At 41.6% G+C, this 25,568-nt stretch overlaps 3 protein-coding genes across 3 annotated transcripts; 1 reads left to right on the top strand and 2 right to left on the bottom strand.

Moving 5' to 3' along the window:
- The first annotated feature begins 1,933 nt into the window (after nt 1–1,933).
- LOC127484351 (olfactory receptor-like protein DTMT) lies at nt 1,934–2,876 on the top strand. The gene is given in 2 exon segments (XM_051824547.3): nt 1,934–2,133; nt 2,135–2,876. Coding segments are annotated over 2 exon segments (942 nt in total).
- Nucleotides 2,877–11,026: 8,150 nt separating this feature from the next.
- LOC138846351 (olfactory receptor 1468-like) lies at nt 11,027–11,971 on the bottom strand. The gene has a single exon (XM_070061791.1). It carries the CDS (start codon nt 11,969–11,971, stop codon nt 11,027–11,029), a length of 945 nt encoding a protein of 314 aa, XP_069917892.1.
- An 11,947-nt stretch (nt 11,972–23,918) lies between these two features.
- LOC100357256 (olfactory receptor 1E16-like) lies at nt 23,919–24,866 on the bottom strand. The gene has a single exon (XM_070060036.1). The coding sequence runs from the start codon at nt 24,864–24,866 to the stop codon at nt 23,919–23,921; it is 948 nt and encodes a 315-aa protein (XP_069916137.1).
- Between the last annotated feature and the right edge of the window lie 702 nt (nt 24,867–25,568).

Raw genomic sequence — 25,568 nt, 5'->3', positions numbered from 1 at the left:
GAGAGAGAGAGATTTTATATATGATGGTTCACTCCCTAAATGGCTACAGCAGCCAGATCTGGGTCAGGTCAAAGCCAGGAGCCAAGAACTCCATGTGGCATTACCATGTGGGCGGCAGGGGCCCAAGCACTTGGGTCATCTCCTGTTGCCTTCCAAGGCACAGTAGCAGGAGCTGTATCAAAGCAGAGCAGCTGGGACTTGGACTGATGCTCCCGTTTGGGATGCTGAAGTCCCAGGCAGTGCCTTAACTCACTGCACCACAATGCCGAGCCCACAATTGTATTTGTTTTTTCCCACGCCAATGCCAATGATGTGTGCAGTAGAAACATTAGGATGCTTAGAATGAGTCATCTGCATTGGTGAAATGAATGGTATAACTGAGGTACCCTCATGTTTTCTGTGGGTACAAAATTACATCTACCTAGTAATAGTCTAAATTTAGCCCCAAATGCTTAAATCTGGTTTTAGTTCTGGAGGATTTAGTAGGACTGTTAATTCTAACTTTAATGAGAGTTTGTAGCCTTTGAAGACTGAGGAATTCATAAGTATGTCTCAACTTGAAGGAAAATGATATAAGTAAGTAATGAAACATAGGTCCTATCTGGGTACCATGCCAGCTGCCAGCTCTACTGCAGGCATGGCATGGCCTTCCTACACGGAGCTTGCAGTCTGGGGGGAAGTCAGATTAAACTAGTGATCTAGGACGTGAGTGCTATGGGATGAGTACTGGGAACAGTGGTAACGTAGGAGCAAATCTTAAGAAGTCTGGTGAGACATGAAAGGTTTAGCTGAGTAAATGTCATCTACATAGAAGAATAACTGGGGGTAAATCAGGTAGAAAGGGAGCAGAGGGAATAGATGCTAGTTAGGAGGAACAGCAGGTGCAAAATGCTGGAGGCAAGAAATGATCACTTTTAAGTCCATCACTGCTGGAGAGTGGGGTCAGATGATAGTGTGGAGGTCGGCAAGAGTCAGGTCCTAGAGCACCACTCCTGCCCGTGAAAGGAATTTTGCCGTTATCTTAAGAGCAATGAGAATCCTCTGAAATACTTAATCAGGAGAAAGATGTAAGAACACCACAATGGGAGAAAAAGATTGTTGAAGGAGAAAAGCCCTGAAGCAGAGAAACAGGGAGATGAATTGAGCAGCTGTTTTAACCATCCATTTCAGTTAAGATGTCGGCCTGGCCTAGGATCGTGTGTTTGGATACAGAGTGGATGATCAGAGAGCTAAGTGTAGAATCTATAGGCTATGTTAGATTGGAGTTGATGATGAGAGGAGAAATGAATGAAATAAAACTCACAGAGTTTTGATTTGATACTGGATTCCTTTCACTGATTGTGAGAATGGAGAAGGAGAAGTTTGGGAGAGGGACTAGGTAAGACTTGAGTTTCATTTGGGATCTGTTGAGCTTAAGATGTCTGTGATCCCTCCACAGGAAGATAATCATGGAGCGGTGGGATACAGAGTTCTGTGGGTTAGATAGATATCTACACTAGTGTTTAAATGGTAAGCTAATACAGTGGAGGGCATGGTTCTGCTTGTAGGTATACATAAAGTTGAAAGAAAATGATATTTAGAAAACCTTGAGGAAAATTAACAGGTAAGAAACAGACAGAGTAGGAGCCAATCATAGTTTTCAAGTGGTCAGAAAGTAAACTAATAAATTTGTGTCTCAGGAACAAATAGATAATAATGTTTGAGAAATAAAGGAATACTGTAACATGTAAAAAGAAATGAAGAAATAAGGCATTTATGTCTATGGATTGTAATTGCATACATCAAGAGTAAAGACATCGATATTGTGATGTGAGTGAAAGGAAGTATTTTGACAGAACATTTAATAAATAATGTATCATAGAAATATGTTGATTTTTAAATTCAAGCTTTAGGGGACACTGTTATTTCTTCCTAAAGGTACTAGCCACACAACATGACAGGAAAGAACCAAACCACTGTGTCAGAGTTCCTCCTCCTGGGCCTGCCCATCCAGCCACAGCACAAAACCCTCTTCTACGTCCTGTTCCTGGCCATGTACCTGACCACAGTCATAGGGAACCTCCTCATCATCATCCTCATTCACCTGGACTCTCATCTCCACACGCCCATGTATTTGTTTCTCAGCAACTTGTCCCTCTGACCTCTGCTTCTCCTCTGTCACAATGCCCAAATTGCTGCAGATCATGCAGAGCCAAGTCCCATCCATCTCGTACTCCGGCTGCCTGGCCCAAATGTACTTCTTCCTGTTTTTTGGAGACCTGGAGAGCTTCCTCCTTGTGGCCATGGCCTACGACCGCTATGTGGCCATCTGCTTCCCCCTGCACTACACCAGCATCATGAGCCCCAAGCTCTGCTTCTGCCTGGTGGCGCTGTCCTGGGTGCTGACCACGTTCCATGCCCTGCTGCACACCCTGCTGATGGCCAGGCTGTCTTTCTGTGCAGACAACAGGATCCCCCACTTTTTCTGTGATATGTCTGCTCTTCTGAAGTTGGCCTGCTCTGATACCCATGTCAATGAGTTGGTGATATTTGTCATGGGAGGCATCATTCTCGTCATCCCTTTCCTACTCATTATCACATCCTATGCAAGGATTGTGTCTTCCATCATCAAGGTTCCTTCTGCGCGGGGCATCCGTAAGGCCTTCTCCACCTGTGGCTCCCACCTCTCTGTGGTGTCGTTGTTCTATGGGACAGTTATTGGTCTCTACCTAATCCCATCAGCCAATAATTCTACTGTGAAGGAGACTGTCATGGTTATGATGTACACTGTGGTGACTCCCATGCTGAACCCCTTCATCTACAGCCTGAGGAACCAAGACATGAAGGGAGCCCTGGGCAGAGTCATTTGTAAAAAGAAAATCATCTTCTGCCCATGATGATTGGGATTATTACATAATTTTATCTATTGATATTTAAATATTATTACAGACTTATTTTTGAAACTGTTTAAATGAAACACTATGTAATTGTTCAGTAAGTAAGAAAGGAGAAGTGTGTAGTTGAACACAGGAATGGGTTCTCAGTGACCAGCTAGGAAAGTTTTTCTCTTTGTGAATTTCAGGTCACCTTGAAGAGGCGTATTTTATGATATTTTAATAGAAACTTTGGTCTCAAGTTATTAAACCACTTACTTATCATCTATGTTTTTAAAACTATAACTGCAATTTAAATGATACTGCCTCCTCCCACGGCAACAAGGACTAAGACCCAAACACCTCAGTCTCCTGCTGCTTCTAAACTGGATTTGTTGTTTTTTTACTTATCTCTCTATAAAGCACTCACATCATTCTGTCTCTTAACCTTTTTAATTTATCTTGTGTTTTCCTCTCTGCATTGTGCTTTTTTAAAAAAAAATATTTATTTGAGCAGCAGAGAGAAAGGTCTCCCATCCCCTGGTTCACTCCCTAGATGCCTCATAGGCTGGAGCTGGGCGGATCTGAAATCAGGAGCTAGGACCTTCGTCTGAGTCTCCCATGCAGGTGCGGGGCCCAAGCACTTGGGCCAACTTCTACTGCTTTCCCAGGCCACAGCAGGGAGCTGGATGGGAAGTGGAGCAGCCAGGACATGAACTGTCACCCATGTGGGATGCTGGCACTACAGGCAGAGGTTTAGCCTACTATGCCTCAGTGCCTGCCTCTGCATTGTCCTTTTTAATGGACCTGAATCTAGAATGAACTTTCATCCTGTTTTGTTAGAATAGTTTGGTTTGTATTTACCCAAGAACTCAAGTCATCCCTGCGGCCCTAAATGTTGTTCTCTCAAGCTTGGGGAGGGAGCCAGAGTTAGGTTTTTTTTTTTTTCATTTCATTTTATTTTTCTTGAAAACAGATTAATATTGCAAAGTGAAGATTCATGACAATCATCATTGCAATGAGAAAAAATGGTATATTGTCATTTACATCATGATTCAGTGAAATAATATTTATAACTATATACTAGTTGATACTTCACTCGTGAAGTATTTCTTTCCTCTTCTCACTATTTTGCAAGTTATCAATAAACTTTACATTTTTGATGTTACTCTATTTTTGTGAAATCCTTTGAAGGAAAGGAAATATTATCATTTTAAAGGCTGAACATTAACTTGTTACTAAATGGAATTTTATGCTCACGAGTGCCTATTTTAGGTTTTTGAATTTGCAACTTGGATTGTAATTAAATGAGCATAGATGAGTTAAACATATTTAAGACTGTAAAACCTGGATACTGCACAATTTAAAAGGAGGTCATTAACAAGTTATATTTTAAATAGGATATCAATTCCAAGGGGATTTCAGGGTAGGGGAGTAAATTTTCCTCCTTTGGAAAAATCAGACTAAGTTCTTTAAAAGCCATGGAGGATTTTTAGGAGGTGAAGCTATTCTTTTTGATACTGAATTGGTGAATACAAATCATTATACATCCGTTCAAATCTACAAAACGTAGTTTCCTTTAGGAAACTGTAGACTTTAATTAATAAGGTGTCAGCACTGGATCATAAGTTGTACAAATGTCCCACCCTCAGGCAAGGTGTTAATATCGAGGATAACTGGAATGGAAGGAGTGAGTGAGAGCCCTATGCTTGCCACTGGTTTTTTTTTTTTTTAATTTGTGTAACCTAACAATGACTCTAAAAACAATTCAAACAGAAAATTCTGATCTGCAGTGATAGAATTCAAATAGGAAAAAATCAGCTTAGTGACAGGAGATGAAATCTTGATTGTAAATTTTCTTTTTTTTTCTTTCTCTCTCTCTCTCTCTTTTTTTTTTTTTTTTTTTTTTGACAGGCAGAGTGGACAGTGAGAGAGAGGGAAAGAGAGAAAGGTCTTCCTTTTTCCGTTGGTTCACCCTCCAGTGGCTGCTGCGTCTGGCGCACTGCGGCGTGTGCACCACGCTGATCCGAAACCAGGAGCCAGGTGCTTCTCCTCGTCTCCCATGCAGGTGCATGGCCCAAGCATTTGGGCCATCCTCCACTGAACTCCCAGGCCACAGCAGAGAGCTGGACTGGAAGAGGAGCAACTGGCACAGAATCTGGCACCCCGACTGGGACTAGAACCCAGTGTGCTGGCACCACAGGCAGAGGATTAGCCTATTGAGCTGTGGCGCTGGCCTGTAAATTTTCATACTAAATTGCGAGGTGATGGAATTTTTCCAGATTTTGAGTGGGTTATAAGTTTATTTTATTTTAAAACTCATTGAACTGACCTTAAAATGAGTGTATTTGCTTGTATGTAAATTATATTTCAAGAAAATTTTAAAATGTAGTCCCTAGTCCTTGCTGTTAGTGGAGAAGGTCAACTATTTGTAAACTTGCCAATTATATGATCATTCAATGAACACTTACTATTTTTCAGTTTGCTTGTTCCTAGTTGGCATTGAAGCTGAACATATTTTCCTGTCATTTATTCTTTATGAGTTCTCTGCTAGTATTCTTTTTATACTTTCTGTTCTATTTGTTTTATTCTTTTTTAAAAAATTTTGTTTATTTACTTATTTATTTGACAAGTAGAGTTACAGACAGTGAAAGAGAGGGAGACAGAGAGAAAGGTCTTCATTCCATTGGTTCACTCCCCAAATGGCCGCTACGGATGGCGCCACACCTATCCGAAGCCAGGAGCCTCCTCCTGGTCTCCCATGCAGGTGCAGGGGCCCAAGCACTTGGGCCATCCTCCACTGCCCTCCCAGGCCACAGCAGAGAGCTGGACTGGAAGAGGAGCAACCAGGACTAGAACCCAGCGCCCACATGGGATGCTGGCACCGCAGGCAGAGGTTTAACCAAGTGAGCCAAGGTGCCAGCCCCTGTTTTATAATCTTAGTATTTCATCTTTAAACATTTTTGATTAACATATAATATAGGTACTTTTTAAAAGATTTATTTATTTATTTGAAAGAGTTACACAGAGAGAGGAGAGGCAGAGAGAGAGAGAGAGGTCTTCCATATGCTGGTTCACTCCTCAGTTGGCCGCAGCAGCCGGAACTGTACCAAGCTGAAGCCAGGAGCCAGGAGCCAGGAGCTTCTTCTGGGTCACCCATGCAGGTACAGGGGCCCAAGCACTTGGGCCATCCTCCAATGCTTTTCCAGGTGCATCAGCAGGGAGCTGGATGAGAAGTGGAGCAGCCAGGACTTGAACTGGTGCTCATATAGGATGCTGGTACTATAGGTGGTGGCTTTACCCACTAAACCATAGCATTGGCCCCTGTGTGTACATTTTTATGGGATATAATCCAATCTCTCAACACACACACACACACACACACACACACACACACACATATATATATAGCATAGGACCCATTATTATGAATTATAATCACCCCACTGTATTATAGAACTCTAGAGCTTATTCTGTCTGTATTTTGGTGGGGGCCTTTAATATGTTCTGAATTTTAATCTTGTGTCTGTTAGACTATACTCTGTTATGTCTCTTTCAGATTCATTTATGTTATCTTTTGTCCCAGATAAGTTTCAAATATGTCAGACTTTTTAAACATAGTTCCTGAGTTTTGTGTGATATATGAGGGGGCTTCAAAAAGCTCATTGAAAATTTGTATCATATTTTAATCCCATTTTCCATGAAACTTTTGAAGCCTCCTCATAAATTATTTTATATTATTTTTATATTTGTAGTTTCCGTTTAGCTTTTGAAGCTATTAAAGTTACTGGGGCCGGCGCTGCGGTGCAGCAGGTTAAAACCCTGGCCTGAAGTGCCGGCATCTCATATGGGTGCCGATTCTAGTCCCGGATGCTCCTCTATCTTCTGGGAAAGCAGAAGATGGCCCAAGTCCTTGGGTCCCTGCATCCGCGTGGGAGACCCAAAAGAAGCTCCTGGCTCCTGGCTTCGGATTGGCACAGCTTTGGCTGTTGAGGCCGTCTAGGGAGTGAATCAGTGGATGGAAGACCTCTCTCTCTGTCTCTACCTCTCTCTGTAACTCTTTCAAATAAATGAAATAAATCTTTATAAAAAGTTATGTTTACATGTAGTGTAAGGAATTCATTTACTATTTTTCCACGTCCAATTTTTCTCAGTGTCATTTTTGAGTAGTATATTCTTTCCTCCATTGATTGAAATGCTGTATTCATCATAAAATAGATCCTCACAGACACAGGACTATTTCTTTACATTTTTCTCGCTGTATTTGATTTTTGTCAGTTCCTGAATAAATTATGCTATTTCAACTATATATTGATTTTTTTCAAATACATATTGATATTTTACAGACCAAGAATAAACTTTCAGGTTCTATTTTTCAAATAATTCTTAGAAATTTTACCCATTTTTCTTTTAACTTAAGAATCAGCTTGTCAGTTTGCACAGAAACAGTTCCATAGGGAATTGGACTCGGGTTTCATTGGATATATTTGATGTGAATTGATGTTAAAATATTACAGCTTCAAAACTCATCAAATTATATACTTTTAAACTGATTTTACTATGTCAAGGCTAATCTTCAAAAAATCTGTTTAAAAGGAGGCACCCTGGCTGGCGCTGCGGCTCAATAGGCTAATCCTCCACCTGAGGCGCCGGCACCCCGGGTTCTAGCCCCGGTCAGGGCACTGGATTCTGTCCCAGTTGCTCCTCTTCCAGTCCAGCTCTCTGCTATGGCCTGGGAGTGCAGTGGAGGATGGCCCAGGTCCTTGGGCCCTGCACCCGCATGGGAGACCAGGAGAAGCATCTGGCTCCTGGTTTTGGATCAGCGTGGTGCACTGGCTGCAGCGTGGCGCCGGCCACAGCAGCCATTGGTGGTGGAGGGGCAGTGAACCAACGGAAAAGGAAGACCTTTCTCTCTGTCTCTCACTGTCTACTCTGCCTGTCAAAAAAAAAAAAAAAAAAGGCACCCTTTCCATGGCCATTATATATCTCCTTTCATTGTGGTATTCTTGTATGTATCTCAGTAAAGAATTTGTTACAGTACAGAGGGAGGTAGAGACAGAGACAGAGAGAGGTCTTCCATCTGCTAGTTCACCCCCCCAAATGGCATGACTGGAGCTGAGCCAATCTGAAGCCAGGAGCCAGGAGCTTCTTCCAGGTCTCCCACATGGGTGCAGGGGCCCAAAGACTTGGACCATCCTCCACTGCTTTCTCAGACACATTAGTAGGGAGCTGGATTAGAAGTGGAGAAGCTGGGATCGAAAGCAGTGCCCATATGGGATGCCAGCACTGCAGACCAGGGCTTTAACCTGCTGCATCACAGCACTAACCCTTCTTGTATCTAATCTAATTGGCCTTGAGAACAGGCTCGTTTTTTCAGTGTTGAGGTTTTTTTCCATTGTATTTCTGGTATAGAGGAAACTAATTTAAAGGCTAATATTTTATCTTGTAACTGATAATTCTTTTGTATTGTGCCACTGAGATTTCAGAGTTTATTCATTATTTTTTAAAGATTTCTTTATTTATTTGAAAGTCAAAGTTACACAGAGAGAGAAGAGAGGCAGAGAGAGAGAGAGAGGTCTTCCATCTGATGGTTCACTCCCCAGTTGGCTGTAACAGCCAGAGCTGAGCCGATCCAAAGCCAGGAGCCAGGAGCCTCCCCCAGTCTCCCACGCGGGTGCAGGGGCCCAAGGACTTGGGCCATCTTCTACTGCTTTCCCAGGCCATAGCAGAGAGCTGGATCGGAAGTGGAGCAGCCGGGTCTTGAACCGGCGCTCATTTGGGATGCCAGCGCTTCAGGCCAGGGCATTAACCCACTGTGCCACAGCACCAGCCCCCAGAGTTTATCCATTATAAGAACTGACATTACCTTTTTTTTTTTTACAGGCAGAGTGGACAGTGAGAGAGAGACAGAGAGAAAGGTTTTCCTTTTTGCTGTTGGTTCACCCTCCAATGGCCACCGCGGCCGGCGCGCTGCGGCCGGCACACCGCGCTGATCCGATGGCAGGAGCCAGGTGCTTATCCTGGTCTCCCATGGGGTGCAGGGCCCAAGTACTTGGGCCATCCTCCACTGCACTCCCTGGCCACAGCAGAGAGCTGGACTGGAAGAGAAGCAACCGGGACAGAATCCAGCGCCCCGACTGGGACTAGAACCTGGTGTGCTGGCGCTGCAAGGCGGAGGATTAGCCTAGTGAGCTGCGGCACTGGCAACATTACCTTTTTTTAAAAAAAAATATTTACTTATTTATTTGAGAGACAGAATTACAGAGAGAGGGAGAGACAGACAGAGGGGTCTTTCATCCCCTGGTTCACTCCCCAAATGGCTGCAATGACCGGAGCTGAGCCAGTCTAAAGGCAGGAGCCAGCGACTTCTTCTGAGTCTCCCGCATGGATGCAGAGGCATAAGCACTTCTTTCCCAGGCCATAAGCAGAGAGCAGGATTAGAAGAGGAGCATCCAGGACATGAACCAGTGCCTAAATGAGATGCCAGCACCGCAGGCAGGGATTTAACCTACTACACCGCGGCGCCGGCCCCAGAACTGATGTTACCTTAACAACCATATAGAAAGTACATTATTTCAAGAAATATGAAATCAAATGTAAAGAAGTGGTTGATCAAGGAAGCCTGTAGAAGGTGACATCAGAAATCAGGATGTAGGATTAAGGACACTTGACGGGACATAAAGAGCTGAATGTTGAGCATGATGTGATTGAACTGCCCGTGGAAACTCAAGTGGAGATATGCACTAGTCAGATGAAAATGGCAGTTGGGAGCTCAGGAGAAAGGTCTGGGCTTCAGATCAAGATGTGGAGGTCAGGAAAACATACAAGAGGATGAAGGTGATGGCTTTGGAGGCCCTCACTTGTGGGACAAAGGAAAAAAGTTAAGGTTGGAACTTTTGCCATACATGGAGCTGTTTGAAAAAAGAATGGTTGCCCATCTTCCTTCTGAACTGGAAAAGAATGAAAAGAAACTGGAGTCAGATAGTTTGTGATATTATATAGGCTCAGCAACTGACACACTGATTGGGCAGTCATTGAACTCCTCCATATTTTGCATATTTTACCTTGATAGTAGCTTCTGAATATCCTTGAAGTTGTCATGAGGGTGGAATAAAAACAGTTATTTTGTGAAAGTCAAAATATCAAATAGAAGAGAGACATCCTTAAAAAGTGAACTTATTTGTACCAGCTCTAGCTTTTTTCTCATTACTAGAGAAAATTTTAAATCTTCTTGTGCTGTTAGTTAATTCTAAATAAACCCAAACTACACCATTGTTGTAAAGGATTAGAAAAAATATATTGAACATCATGCCAGGCCAAGAAAGTCTTTGTAAATGTGAAAATAAATCTGGAGGGGTAGAGGGTACTTAAGTGATACAATGTTATGAAATTTTCTTTTGGGGGGTATTTATAGGAGACATTTAGTGGTTGGTTGGGATAATTAACACACTTGATCTAATTTAGTACTGAGCAAAGAATATATGGAACTACTTAGAACTGCCACAAACAAAGAGGTGTTCTGGATAAAATAAGAAAAGTCCTATAACAATTTAAGAATGTAAGACATGCAGATGATTTAAAACAGTAATTCTTAAAAAAAAGATTTATTTTATTTGAAAGGCAGAGCTAGAGAGAGAGAGAGAGAGAGAGAGACAGGCAGGCAGGCAGAGAGATCTTCCATCCACTTGTTCACTCCCCAAATGGCTGCAACAGCCAGCACTGGGCCAGGCTGAAGCCAGGAGCCATGAGCAGCTTCTGGATGTCTCATGTGGATGCCCCCGTGGGCTCTGCATTTGGGCTCTCCTCCACTGCTTTCTCAGGCACATTAGCCGGGAGCTGGATCAGAAGTGGAGCAACCAGGACTCAAGCTGGTGCCCAAATGGGATGCCGGCACTGCAGGTTGTTGGCTTAATCTGCTGTATCACAACCCAGCAAACCAGTAGTTTTTAAACTATGCTTTTCCAGGTGAGGAAGATAAAGAGGAAGAGACAGCCAGGTCATGAAGATCCTCTCCCTTAGTTAAATTGCTCAGCTACATTTTCTTTCTTAATATTAAATGATTATGTGGTGTGCCATTTTGACAGAAATTCATGTAAAGAGTCTGGAATAGTATTCCAATATTAGTATCTGTATATATGTATGAGATAAATTATGTAAAAATTTTAGTTCTGCCATCATAGGCAGAAGAGGATTTTCTTTTTACAAATGACTCTGCCCAAGGCTCCCTTCATGTCTCTGTTCCTCAGGCTGTAGATGAAGGGGTTCAGCATGGGAGTCACCACAGTGTACATCATAGCCATGACAGTCTCTTTCACAGTAGAATTATTGGCTGATGGGATTAGGTAGAGACCAATAATTGTGCCAAAGAACAGTGACACCACGGACAGGTGGGAACCACAGGTGGAGAAGGCCTTACGGATGCCCCGCGCAGAAGGAACCTTGATGATAGACAACACAATCCTTGCATAGGATGTAATAATGAGTAGGAAGGGGATGACAATAACAAGTCCACCCATGACAAATATCACCAACTCATTGACATGGGTGTCAGAGCAGGCCAACTTCAGCAGAACAGATATGTCACAGAAAAAGTGGGGGATCACATTATCTGCACAGAAAGACAGCCTGGCCATGAGCAGGGTGTGCAGCAGGGCATGGAACGTGGTCAGCACCCAGGACAGCACCACCAGGCAGAAGCAGAGCTTGGGGCTCATGATGCTGGTGTAGTGCAGGGGGAAGCAGATGGCCACATAGCGGTCGTAGGCCATGGCCACAAGGAGGAAGATCTCCAGGTCTGCAAAAAATAGGTAGAAGTACATTTGGGCCAGACATCCTGCATAAGGGATGGATGGGACTTGGCTCTGCATGATCTGCAGCAATTTGGGCATTGTGACAGAGGAGAAGCAGAGGTCAGAGAGGGACAAGTTGCTGAGAAACAAATACATGGGCGTGTGGAGATGAGAGTCCAGGTGAATGAGGACAATGATGAGGAGGTTCCCTATGACTGTGGTCAGGTACATGGCCAGGAACAGGACGTAGAAGAGGTTTTTGTGCTGTGGCTGGATGGGCAGGCCTAGGAGGAGGAACTCTGAGACAGTGGTTTGGTTCTTTCCAGTCATGTTCTGTTGCTAGAGCCCTTAGGCAGAAGCAGTAGTGTCCATCAAAAGTTGAAGTTTGATTGATTGTTTCTATGGTACGCCGACTGTTAAGTGTTCTGAAAAAAATTATTTTTTTCACCATCATCACAATGAACATAATCTCTATACTCCAATGTTTTATAATCAGATTATATCCTTATAGAGTTGTATCTATGAGCTATATGGAATCTGTTCTGTTTGCATTAACATTACATTAACATGACAATTGAAAAAAAAAGCTAAGAAGCAACCATAGCCTTGGCAACTCATGACTAGAGCCTAGGGAGATTACTGACGCCATAAACAAGAGTGTCAAATAGTTAAGTCAACAACAGGAGTCACTGTGTACTTACTCCTCATGTGGGATCTGTCCTTATTGTGTTGTCCAATGTGAAGTAATGCTATAACTAGTACTGAAACAGTATTTTACACTTTGTGTTTCTGTGTGGGTGCAAACTAAAGAAATCTTTACTTAATATATACTAAATTGATCTTCTGTATATACAGATAATTGAAAATGAATCTTGATGTGAATGGAATGGGAGAGGGAACGGGAGATGGGAGGGGTGCGAGTGGTAGGGAAGTTGGGGGGGGGGAGCCATTATAATCCATAAACTATACTTTGGAAATTTATATTTACTAAATAAAAGTTAAAAAAAGGCAACCAGACACTTTACCTTCTGCTCACAAACATTGGACAACATAGATACCTATAACCTTTTCTGGCATCTGCTATGTGCTTGAAAACTCAAATTCATTTTTTTCATTGAAGCTTGTATGAGGTTACCCTCGGACTAAGATCTTTGTGAGAGTACTTTCCATCCGTCAGTTACCTGTTTGCTTTTTTCAGAGTAGGATTCTGTCCTCATTGGTATATCTCACAAGTTATATCTTCAAAAGTTGAAGTTTGATTGATTGTTTCTATGGTACGCTGACTGTTAAGTATTCTGAAAAAAATTATTTTTTCACCATCATCACAATGAACATAATCTCTACACTCCAATGTTTTATAATCAGATTATATCCTTATAGAGTTGTATCTATGAACTATGTGGAATCTGCAAATTGTCCAGCACATATTAAATATTAACTCCTAATAATAATCTTACATGTAAAAAAGAGGCTTGTAATTGTGACTTTCTTTACTTCTCATTAACAATTACAACATTCTATCTTTTCTAAAACATTCTTTTCTATTTTCTTCTGAGGCATGAAATACATTACTTTTATCTTCCTGGTTGGTTATCCTCAGTAACTTTAATTGGCTACTGTTCTGTCACTTTTTTTATTTTTCTTAAAGATTTTATTTATTTATTGGAGAAGTAGAATTACAGAGAGAGGGAGAGACAGAGTGTAGGGGCTTCCATCCATGGTTCACTCCCAAATGGCCACAACAGGCAGGGCTGCGCCTGATCTGACGCCAGGATCCAGGATCCAGGAGCCTGTTCTGGGTCTCCCACATGGATGCAGGGGCCCAAGCACTTGGGCCATCCCCTACTGCCTTCCCAGGTCGTAGCAGAGAGCCAGGTTGAAAGATGAGCAACTGGGACTAGAACTGGCGCCCACATGGGATACTGGTGCCGCAATCAGAATATTAACCCACTGTGCCACGGTGCCAGCCCCATGTCACTTTCTTACTTGTTAATGTTCGTCAAGCCTTTTTTTCTTTTAATTGTATGAATACTCCCAAGAAAAATCCTTCTACTCAGTGTCTTAGATCACTATTTAAATATCAGGTGCAGACATCTTTGACACAGAGAACTCTATCCCATTATTTTCTATGGATGGTTCATGGGCACCATAAGCTCAAGAGATCCCAAATGACTCATGATCTCAACATTTCCCTCTCCCAACCTCCTCCTCCACTCTCTCATGTTTCAGTGAGAGGAATCTAGGATCAGAAATATGTGAGCTTTATCTCATTCATTCCTTCTCTCACCATCAGTTGCAATATAGCTGTCATAGATTTCATACTTCATCTCACTCTGATTCATTGACTCCTCAACCCAACACCACAATCTTAGACCAAACAGATCTTACCTTACTTGGACTATTAAAAAATCCTCTCTGCTCTTCTCGTCTTCTGCCTTAATACCCTTCTCCTTAAAGATGCTTCATTCACATTGTGGCATTCTAAGATAAAACATTTTTCCTATGGATTTTTAAATTTTTTATTTATTTTCATTTTAGAGGGCTTTATTAATAGATTGTTAGGGCCACAGCAAATGCATGTAAATTACTACAACACAATTATCATCAATTCTAATGTTAATGTGTTATTAAAAAAAGAGGAAAGATTCAATACAGTTCATACATACAGTTCTAAGAATATAACATTTCTCTTCTGCCCTCTCTGTTTCTCTACCTTGCTGTCTGTCTTTATTTTTTGAGATATTTTATTTTAAAATTACATCATAGTCAAAGACCTAATGATCCAGCGAATACAGTGAAAAGACCCTAGCTCAGCAGGCATGTAGGCAATGGCTATAAACAAGAATCAAATGAAAAGATGACTATTTCCCCCATATCCAGTGAATTTTAAAATAATCACAGATTATTAAAACTATATTAGCTTAACCAGTGGTTTCACAAAGATATAAAACAAAGTTTTGCAAAACTGTATTTGCAGCAATACTGATAAACAGGCATTTCTCTTTTTGGGTTATATTTTTTATTTTTTTTTCTTTTTAAATTTTAGCTTCTACATAAAGGGAGAACATGCAGTATTTTTGTGTGTGTGTCCAGCTTATTTCCATCAACATAAATGAAAATCTTATCATCTCTCTCTCTCTCTCTTTTTTTTTTTTTTTTTTTTTTTTGGACAGGCAGAGTGGACAGTGAGAGACAGACAGAGAGAAAGGTCTTCTTTTGCCGTTGGTTCACCCTCCAAGGGCCACTGCGGCCTGTGCACTGCGCTAATCTGAAGCCAGGAGCCAGGTGCTTCTCCTGGTCTCCCATGCAGGTGCAGGGCCCAAGCACTTGGGCCATCCTCCACTGCACTCCCGGGCCACAGCAGAGAGCTGGCCTGGAAGAGGAGCAACCGGGACAGAATCCAGTGTGCCGGCACCACAGGCGGAGGATTAGCCTATTGAGCTGTGGCACTGGCCCATCTCTCTTTTTAAGATAATTTATTTTATTTGAAAGGCAGAAAGAGAGAGAGAGAGATCTTCCATCTGCTGGTTCATTCTCCAAATGGCTGCAATGACTGGGAGTGGGTCAACCAAAAGCTTGGGGCCTGGGACTGCAGCTGGGTCTCCCACATGGGTGGCAGGGGCCCAAGTACTTGAATCATCATCTGCTGACTCCCAGGCACATTAGCAGGAAGCAGGATTGCAAATGAAGAAATAGAGTCTTGATCCAGCACTCAGATATGAGATGCCAGCATTGCAAGTGGCAGCTTAACCCTCTGCATCATGAAGTCAGCCCCAGGATCATCTCTCTTTTGATGAATGGCCTGGGAGATTCTCATTCCTCATAAAATAAAGGCAAAACTCCTTTCAAGGATACAAACATTGCTTCATAACCTCGCCCTTGCCTAGCTGCACACTCTCATCTTGCCCCACAATGACCCCTGCATCCCACCCTCCAGCAATGCTGGACTGAAACACCCTCGTCTTGTTGTCCCTCCTGCCTACCACTTCATTCCTTTTGCACCCTCCCTCACCTGCTCATCCTTCAGGTGTATTTCCTGTCCCTGCTCAACTAAACCTTTCTGTGTCTCCAGACTTGGTGAGGCCTGCTACTATGCTTCCATCCCATCCTGAACTCACCCTGCAGCGGTCAAGGCCCTTGATTACTCGTTTAGTCGACTTCCCTGATGACTGGGGCATGGCCAGCATTTGGTGCAGTGCCTGATGTTTCACAATGTCCATTCACTTTTCTTCAGGCTGAGATGTGGATTCCTTCAACTTTAAAGGAGCAAAATCCATTATGTTAAAATAACTACATTTATTAAATCATCTCAAAATTAAAAATCTCTAGCCTTAACTATTTGGCATGAATTTTTGGCAATCTATCCAAGTTTAAGATACAATTTTGTATCACAAAATATTAGGGAACCTCAGATATACTATTTTTTTTACAGGCAGAGTGGACAGTGAGAGAGAGAGACAGAGAGAAAGGTCTCCCTTTGCCGTTGGTTCACCCTCCAATGGCTGCCGTGGCCGGTGCGCTGCAGCTGGTGCACCACACTGATCCGATGGCAGGAGCCAGGTACTTATCCTGGTCTCCCATGTGGGTGCAGGGCCCAAGCACTTGGGCCATCCTCCACTGCACTCCCTGGCCACAGCAGAGAGCTGGCCTGGAAGAAGGGCAACCGGGACAGAATCCGGCGCCCCGACCGGGACTAGAACCCGGTGTGCCAGTGCCACAAGGCGGAGGATTAGCCTAGTGAGCCGCGGTGCTGGCCCAGATATACTATTTTTAACAATACAGTTGACCGAGTCCATACATCTTGATGCTGAAATGGACATGATGTCATGGACTTTGATGTAGAAAAAATAAATATGAGAATTTAATAAATTATGGGAGGAATTAAAGGAAGAAATATGGTTTCTATCCTGAATTGTTCACTTGAGATCTTCTTCAGGGTTCCATATCCTATGTAATAATTTTACATGTCAATGTGGCTAGGTCTTGGCAGCCGGCACCGTGGCTCAATAGGCTAATCCTCCGCCTGTGGCACCGGCACACCGGGTTCTAGTCCTGGTTGGGGCACCGGTTTCTGTCCTGGTTGCTCCTCTTCCAGGCCAGCTCTCTGCTGTGGCCCGGGAGTGCAGTGGAGGATGGCCCAAGTCCCTGGGCCCTGCACCCACATGGGAGACCAGGAGAAGCACCTGGCTCCTGGCTTTGGATCAGTGTGGTGCGCCGGCCACGGTGCACCGGCCGTGGCGGCCATTGGAGGGTGAACCAACGGCAAAGGAAGACCTTTCTCTCTGTCTGTCTCTCACTGTCCACTCTGCCTGTCAAAAAAATAATGTGGCTAGGTCTTGGTAACAAGTTTTTTCTAAAATACTTGATGTAGGTATTGTGAAGATATTTTGTAAAGTGCTTAACATTGAAATAATTAGATTGTGAGTAAAGTGGATTATTTTCCACAGTGTGCTGAGCATAATGGAATCAATAGATTTTAAGAGAAAAGTCTGATGTCCCCTGAAGAAGACAGTTTCTGTCTCCAGAGTGCTTTGAACTCAAGGCTAAAACATCAGGTCTCCCCAGGGTCTTCACTTGCCAACCTACCCTAATGATATCAGATTTATCAGCTCCTATAATCATGTGAAATAGTTCCTTAAAATTAATCATGTGTGTGCATGTGTATATGAGTGTACTTGAAAAAGTTCATGGAGATATGGAACTAACAGCATGAATTAATTCTGGTGTAAAACCTTTTGGAATACATGCCCCTTTTCATAATATACATGTTTATGTATTAAAATTTTTTACACCAAAATAAAATCATTTTTCTGTTTTCCTACAACTTTTTGAGTGTACACGCACACACTGTTACTTCTGCTTTATTTTCTGGGGATCACTAACACATTCCGTTTTTTCTCAAAGCTGATTAGGAAAGCAGAGGAGAAGCATCCATCCACATGTGTGGGAAGAGCCTTTTTTTTAAAGATTTATTTCATTCAAAGTGGGACAGTCAGGAAAGAACAGGTGTTCATTTTGGTGTTCAGTTTGCTCAGCTGCTCCACGTTGAAGCCAGCTCCTTGCTAATGTGTCTGGGAACAGTGGAAGATGGCCCAAGTTGTTGGGCCCCTGCACCCATGTGGGAAACCTGGATCAAGCTTCTTGCTCCTGACTTCAGTTTGGCTGAGCCCTGGCCATTGCAGCTATTTGGGGAATGAGCCAGCAGATGGAAGATCTCTCTCTGTCTCTGTGTCTCTTCTATCTCTGCAAATATCTTTCAATTAAATAAATCAATATGTTTAAAAGAGACTGCTTTACAGAGTTATTATGTTGAAATGATATGCTCACTGAAAATACATTGTACAGTAAGTGAGAATAATGGTGACTATCATTTAAAAAATTGTACTAGGAGAAGATTACTTAAAGTATTTCTACAGTGTGGCACAGTTGTAGGAGGCAGAGAGATGGAGAAGAGGAACGTTATCACAGCTGAAAAGTGATTCATACAACCTGGAAACTAAGGAGGGACACTGAGGCACTGCCAGCTCATTCACCATCCTGTCCAACTTACCCAGGGTTCTAAAGGTGGCTCAGGGCTGGGGGCTCAGGGCTGGGGCTCCAGATCTGCTTCCCTTTGCTCACGACAGGCATCAGAGGGGACAGCCTTTGTTCTCATGATCAGTGTCTGCATTGCTGCTTCTTACATACTTGTTCTCCCCATCCCTGGGCCTAAAGGGCCCTGCGTCCCAGAGGAGGCCACATCCTGGAATAACTCATTAGGGACAAAGTAATTGCCCAGGACCTCACCAGGACAGGACTCTCCAGAGTCCCACAGCAGTGAGCACAGTCCTGGGTCATACCTGACTACACCTTGGGGAAAGGTGGGGATGGAGAGAAGTTTGTGATGGGTGCTTAACCAGCCTGTTAAGAGAATGTAACATAAAAAGTAGACCATAGCCATGTAAGAATTTAGGCTTTGTCCTATGGACATGAAGAAGCCATGAGTGATCAGTGAGTGGAGTACCATCAGGAAAGACACATCCATGCTTGGAAAGATGTCCAAATGTCAGGCTCTCTCACTATAACCCACTTCTCTGTAGGCAGTCCCCAGCAGAGAGAAAAACTGATAACAAGAGTCCGCTCCTGAATCAATCGTACATAGAAATCCAGGCAGGACAGGAACAAGAGAAATGATGAATCTCCCAGATTCTGCACATTCTGCCTCAGGCCGTGATTAAAAGAGAAACCCAGGTTCTCATTCTGTTAACTGCCTTTCATATCCTTAGCTCTCTAGGGAAACCTCAGAAGTATCGTCCACTGCCATCATCCATTCTGTTCTCCCTACGTGTCCTATTACCTCCTAATGTCAATTGCTTCGTGTGCCTGCAACTGATCATGAAGTCATGTGTGGCAATTATAATTCCAGTACCCATTTCTTGTTCATCTTTCCATTAACCATGATTGGCTGGTGAGGATCTTTACATAATGGCTCATAGGAAATTCTAATTCCCAGAGAATGTGCATCTTCACTGGTCTTGCCTTTACTGGATTCTTGCAGGTTTCATTAATGGAAATGGAACTACTGAGTGACATCCAAAGAATTCCCCCGAATTTCAGGCATGGTTCTTCCTGCTGCTCTTGTGTGCCCATGTGTGCTTTACTTTCTCTTGGTGGTCAATATCCTTTACCCGAGGTGGAATTACCACCCCTCCACCAGTGTGTGTGTGTGTTACCTAAGAATCTAAAGGACTTGGGGCAGGTTCAACTTCCAGTTGAACGAAACTGTCTTTTAACCCTTGGCAGAAAATGCACACGTCTTGAGGACCACCCATTTCCAGTTCACCGTTTGAGGTTCTTTCAGGTACCTTTTATTGTAGCCAAAGCTGCAGAAACCAGTTCTGTGCCGATTTCGACTGGCTTTGGTAGATACAACTCAACAACTCCCCACTTCCATCATTCTCCACGTGCTCCTTGCATCTTCTCTGGGATTGGGGAAGCTTTTAGCACTCCTCCAAATGTTCAGATCTAGGATGCATTTGAGCTAATTGTTGAGTGTGTGGTGTAGAGTGAAGTTTGCTTTTTTTGCATATGGAAATTCAATCTTTTCATTTGTTCCACTGAATTTTCATTGTATCTTTGGAAGGTGCAAACCAATGGAAGATGCACGAGTGGGTCAATTTCTTGTATCTCCATGCTCTTCTGCACACTCCATACTGATGTATATTTCTATCTTTCTTAAATAACACATTTTTCTGCTTATTGTAGCTTCATGATAAGTCTGGAAACCAGGTATTATGAGTCCTGTTACTTGGTTTTTCTCTTCTGAAGTGAATTGTGGTTTTTAGTTTCTTGCCTGTGGAACATAATTATCAATTTGTGGACCAAAACATCTGTTGGAATTTTGATTGGAATTGTGTTGACTATCTAGATCAGTTTAGAAAATCAAGATCTTAACAGTAAATCTTTCAGTCATTGAACATGGTATGTTTATTATACAAGAGTAATATTTGATTACTTTTACCAGTGTTTTCATCATATAGATCTTGCCTAGATCTTTAATATTTAAAAATTTATTTTGTTTTATTATTAAATGAGAAATAGTCATTGTTTATAGGTACAATGTGCTGTTTTGATATATATATATATATATATACATTATGAAATTATTAAAGCAAAAATTCTACCTGGTTTTAAAAAGATCTATTTTTATGTATTTGAAAGGCAAAGTTATAGAGAGAGAGGGAGAGAGATCTTCCATCTGCTGGTTCATGCCTGAAATGGCTGCAATGGTTGGGTTGGGCCAGGCCTGGAACTCCAGTTGGGTTTCCCACACAGGTGGAAGGGACCCATCTTCCACTGCTTTCCCAGGTGCTTATGCAGGGAGCGATGTAAGAAGCGGAGTACCTGGGACTTGAACTGGTACTCACATGGGATGCTGGTATCACAAGTGCAGCTTAACCCACTGCACTACAATACTGGCTCTAATACTTACCTTTTTTGTCATGGAAACATTCTTTAAGTACTTCTGAAGTTTGCATAACTTTATTCTTAACTAACGTTATCAGTGTTTTTTAAAAAGATTTATTTTATTCATTTGAAAGGCAGAGGTATATTATAAAGAAGGCTAGACAGAGAGAGAGAGAGGTCTTCATCTGCTAGTTCACTCTCAAATGGCCACAGTGTCTAGGGTTGGGCCAGGGTGAAGCCAGGAACCAATAATTTCTTCTGAGTCTCCCACATGGGTGCAGGAGCCCAGGCACTTGGGGCATCCTCTGCTGCTTTCCCAGGCACATTAGCAGGGAGCTGATCAGAGATGGAGCAGCTGGGACTCAAAACCAGCACCCATATAGGATGAGGCATGGCAGGCCCTTACTTTAACCTGCTGAACCACAGCACTGACCTCTATTGGGTTATTATTAACATTGTTACTAGCCTTGTTGTACAATAGGCTTCAAATGCTTATTCCTCCAACCTAAATAAAACTTTGTACCCTTTCTCCAACAGCTTCTATTCCTTCCCTAGCTCTGATAACCACTACTCTACTTTACATCTCTATAAACTTGATATTTTTGGATTCTCCATGTAAATGAAGTTATGCAGGTCAGTATACAAGAAGACTTCAAAAGGTTCATGGAAAATTAGCATTATATTTTAACTCCATTTTTCATGAACTTTTACCTCTTGTTTGCCTTTTTATGCCTAGATTATTTCACTTAGCATGATGTCCTCTAGTTTCATTCGTAGGGTAGCAAGTGACAGGATTTCATCCTTTATATGAATAGTATTCTATTATATATATTATATACATATTATATATAGTTATATATGAATAGTATTCTATTGTTTGTATGTACCACATTTTCTTTATCCATTCATGAATTAACAGACATTTAGGTTGTGTCAATTTCTTGGCTATTATGAATAGTGCGGCAAAAGGCATAGGAGTGTTTCACTTGGATATATTTTCAGTGGTAAGGTTACTATACATAAGGCCACTCTTTTTATTTATGTATACTTTTTTTCTATACTGGTTATGTTAATTCACATTCCTACCTACAGTGTGTAAGAGTTCCATTTTTTTCTACATTCTCATAAACACTTGTTATTTTTTTTTTTTGATAATAGCCAGTCTAACTGGAGTGAGGCCATATCTTATTGTAGTTTTAACGTGTGTTTCCTTGATGATTAGTGATAGCATTTTTTCATGTACTTGTTGGCTATTTGTATTTGTTCCTTTGACAAATGTTTGTTTAGATCTAGTATCCAGATTTAGTTGGATTATCATATTCTTTTTGGCTGTTGGGTTTTTTGAGTTATATATATATGTGTATGTGTATATATATATATATATTCTGGATATTGCCCTTTTTCAGACATGGTTTGTAAATATTTCCTCTTATTCTGTAGATTGTTCACTCTGTTAATTGTTTAAGTCTTTAATTTTTGTATAAGAGTCCAATTCTGTTTTATTTACATGTGAATCTCCAGTGTTCTAACACCATTTATTGAAGATATTGTCCTTTTCCCATTGTGTAGTTTTGGCACCTTTACTAAAAATCCATTGACTATAATGTGTGGGTTCATTTCTGGCTTCTTTGTTTTGCCATTGGTCAATGTGTATGTGTTTTATGACAATATCTTGCTGATTCATTACTATATAATTGCAACATGTTTTGAAATCAGATAGTATGATGTTTTCAGCTTTGTTCTTCTTGCACAAGGTTGTCTTATCTATTAAGGGTCTTTTCTTCAGTAGTTTCATATTGATTTCAGGATTTTTTTCTTTTGGAAAATGACATTGAATTTTGCTAGAGATTATATTGTATCTGTAGGTTGATCTGTATAGTGTGGACATTAAACAAGTAACTCCAATTTTTATCTTCAACATATTTCATTAATGTTTTAAATCTTTGATGTAAAGATATTTGCTTCTTTGGTTAAATTAATTTCTGAATATCTTTTGTAGCTAATGTAAGTGAAATTTTTAAACATTTTGTTTTCAGATAGTTCATTGTTACAGTATACAAATATGACTGGTTTCTGTATGTTAATGTATCCTACTATATCAAATTAATTTATTAGCTTTAACAGCTTTTTGATGGAGTCTTTAGGATTTCTGTGTACAAAATCAGTTAAGCAAACACAGACATTGCACCTTTTCTTTTCTAATTCAGATATCTTTCAATTCTTTCATTTCCTAATTGTTCTGGGTGGGTTTTTCAGTACTATTGAAAAGCTCTAGTTGTCATGAGAGTAGAATAAAAACACAGACATGAATTTCTTTTGTAAAGTCCAAAGTAAGAGGCATCCTTAAAAAGTGAAAATTTTGCCAGCTTGTAGTGTCTTTCTGTATTCCTGGGGAAGCAAAAATTCCAAGGCCCCTGAGTATTAGTTAATTGACAAGTAGACACAAAATACATCACTGTGTCAAAGGGTTAGATCAACTAAAGGTCAGGCTGGATCAAAAAAGACTATGTAGACATGAAAATAAATCAAAATGGGGGGAAAGTTAAGAGATAAAATGATGTGAGCACTTTTGAAGAAGGATATATATAGGAGACATTGAAGGAAGGCTGGAGGTTCAGATGTTTGGATATTATTTAGTATTGATTACAAGCACTATAAGATTACAGAGGACTATTTAAAATGCAATATTCAAAACATAATTCCAGATAATATAATAAAGCATGTCTTTTCAAGCATTTGAAACTTAACCATTCTTTAAAATTTTGGTTAACGACAGTTAGACATATTTATGGTGTGATATGTACAGTGTTATATTTAAATGCATGTATACAACGCATAGTAATAAAATCAGGACAAATAATTTTTCCTGTCTTTACTTTATGATTAGAGCCTTGGAGCTCCTGTCTTCTGTTTACTAAAAAGGCATGAAAATGTTATTGTGAACTATGTAGGCACCCCCACTATGCTGTGTAGCACTAGTAGCTTGTGCCTTCTTACTCTTGATTTGAAAAACCCCTAACCCAACCTCTCATACGTGGAAGTTAAAAAAACCCTCAATCTAAACATAGACTAGTAATCATTTTATTGTTTATATATGTATTCACGGAGTTATTTAAAGTAGTGGTTCTTAAACTATGCCTCTCCAAGGTCATCTGGGGAGGTCAGAGGAAGTATGGCCATGTCTCCAAGGTCAGACTCTCTTTTGAACTACAGGACAGGCATATTGTAGTACACCATTTTAACAGAGGTTCCTTGGTACAGTAAAAACTTGGAATAATATTTCAGCATCAATTAAGTATACGTAAAGGATAAAATTGTGTAAAAATACTTGTTACCATCCTAGAGAGAAGAGAGTCTTCTTTCCACAGTCAATTCTTCCCAGGGCTCCCTTTATGTCTTGGTTCCTCAGGCTGTAGATGAAGGGGTTCAGCATGGGAGTCACCACAGTATACATCATAGCCATGACAGTCTCTTTCACAGTAGAATTATTGGCTGATGGGATTAGGTAGAGACCAATAACTGTCCCATAGAACAATGACACCACAGACAGGTGGGAGCCACAGGTGAAGAAGGCCTTATGGATGCCCCGTGCAGAAGGAACCTTGATAATGGAAGACACAATCCTTACATAGGACATGGTGATGAGTAGGAAGGGGATGACAAGAAATGTGCTTCCCATGACAAATATCACCAATTCATTGACATGGGTATCAGAGCAGGCCAACTTCAGAAGAGCAGACATATCACAGAAAAAGTGGGGGATCCTGTTGTCTGCACAGAAAGACAGCCTGGCCATCAGCAGGGTGTGCAGCAGGGCATGGAACGTGGTCAGCACCCAGGACAGCACCACCAGGCAGAAGCAGAGCTTGGGGCTCATGATGCTGGTGTAGTGCAGGGGGAAGCAGATGGCCACATAGCGGTCGTAGGCCATGACCACAAGGAGGAAGTTCTCCAGGTCTCCAAAAAACAGGAAGAAGTATATTTGGGCCAGGCAGCCGGAGTACGAGATGGATGGGACTTGGCTCTGCATGATCTGCAGCAATTTGGGCATTGTGACAGAGGAGAAGCAGAGGTCAGAGAGGGACAAGTTGCTGAGAAACAAATACATGGGCGTGTGGAGATGGGAGTCCAGTCGAATGAGGATGATGATGAGGAGGTTCCCTATGACTGTGGTCAGGTACATGGCCAGGAACAGGACGTAGAAGAGGTTTTTGTGCTGTGGCTGGATGGGCAGGCCCAGGAGGAGGAACTCTGACACAGTGGTTTGGTTTCCTATCATGTTTGTTGCTAGTACCTTTAAGAGGAAATAACCATGTCCAACAAAACTTGAACTTACATTGATTATATTACTATGATACATTATCTGAAAAGATGTTTCCTTTCAGTCTCGTCACAATGAAAGTAATTTCTAAATTTCAAATTTCTGTAATTAGAATCTATATAATTATACATGCTGCCGAAGCGAGCACAGAATCTATATAATTATAAACAACCTATTTTCTTCACATCTCTTTAACATGTTAACTATATTCCATCATTTCTAAAACATACTTTTCTATTTGCTTCTGAGACATAAAATATGTTAGTTTTCCTTTTACCCACCTGGTTGGGCATCCTTGATAAGTGTAATTCACTCCTGCTCTGTCAGTACTTGTTTTTAAAAAAGATATTTATTTGATAGTCTGAGTTACAGAGGGTGGTAGAAGACAGAGACTTTCCAATTACTGGTTCATTCCTTAGATGGCCGCAATAGTCAGGGCTGAGCCAGACCAAAGTTAGGGCCAAGAGCTTTCTCTGGGTCTCCCACATGGGTGACAGGGGCCCAAACATTGGACCATCTTCTACTGCTTTCCCCAGGCCACTAACAGGGAGCTTGATTAGAAGTAGAGCACCTGGATATGGTGCCCATGCAAGATACCAGTATTATAGGCAGTGGCTTTACCTGCTACACCACAATGCCAGCACCCCTTTCAGTATCTTA

Source organism: Oryctolagus cuniculus, chromosome 17 (assembly GCF_051225735.1).
Source record: "Oryctolagus cuniculus isolate XC-2025 breed Fujian yellow rabbit chromosome 17, ASM5122573v1, whole genome shotgun sequence".
Classification (NCBI taxonomy): domain Eukaryota; kingdom Metazoa; phylum Chordata; class Mammalia; order Lagomorpha; family Leporidae; genus Oryctolagus; species Oryctolagus cuniculus.
The sequence above is the reverse complement of the archived record's forward strand: the minus strand, read 5'-3'. Positions and strand labels throughout refer to the sequence as shown.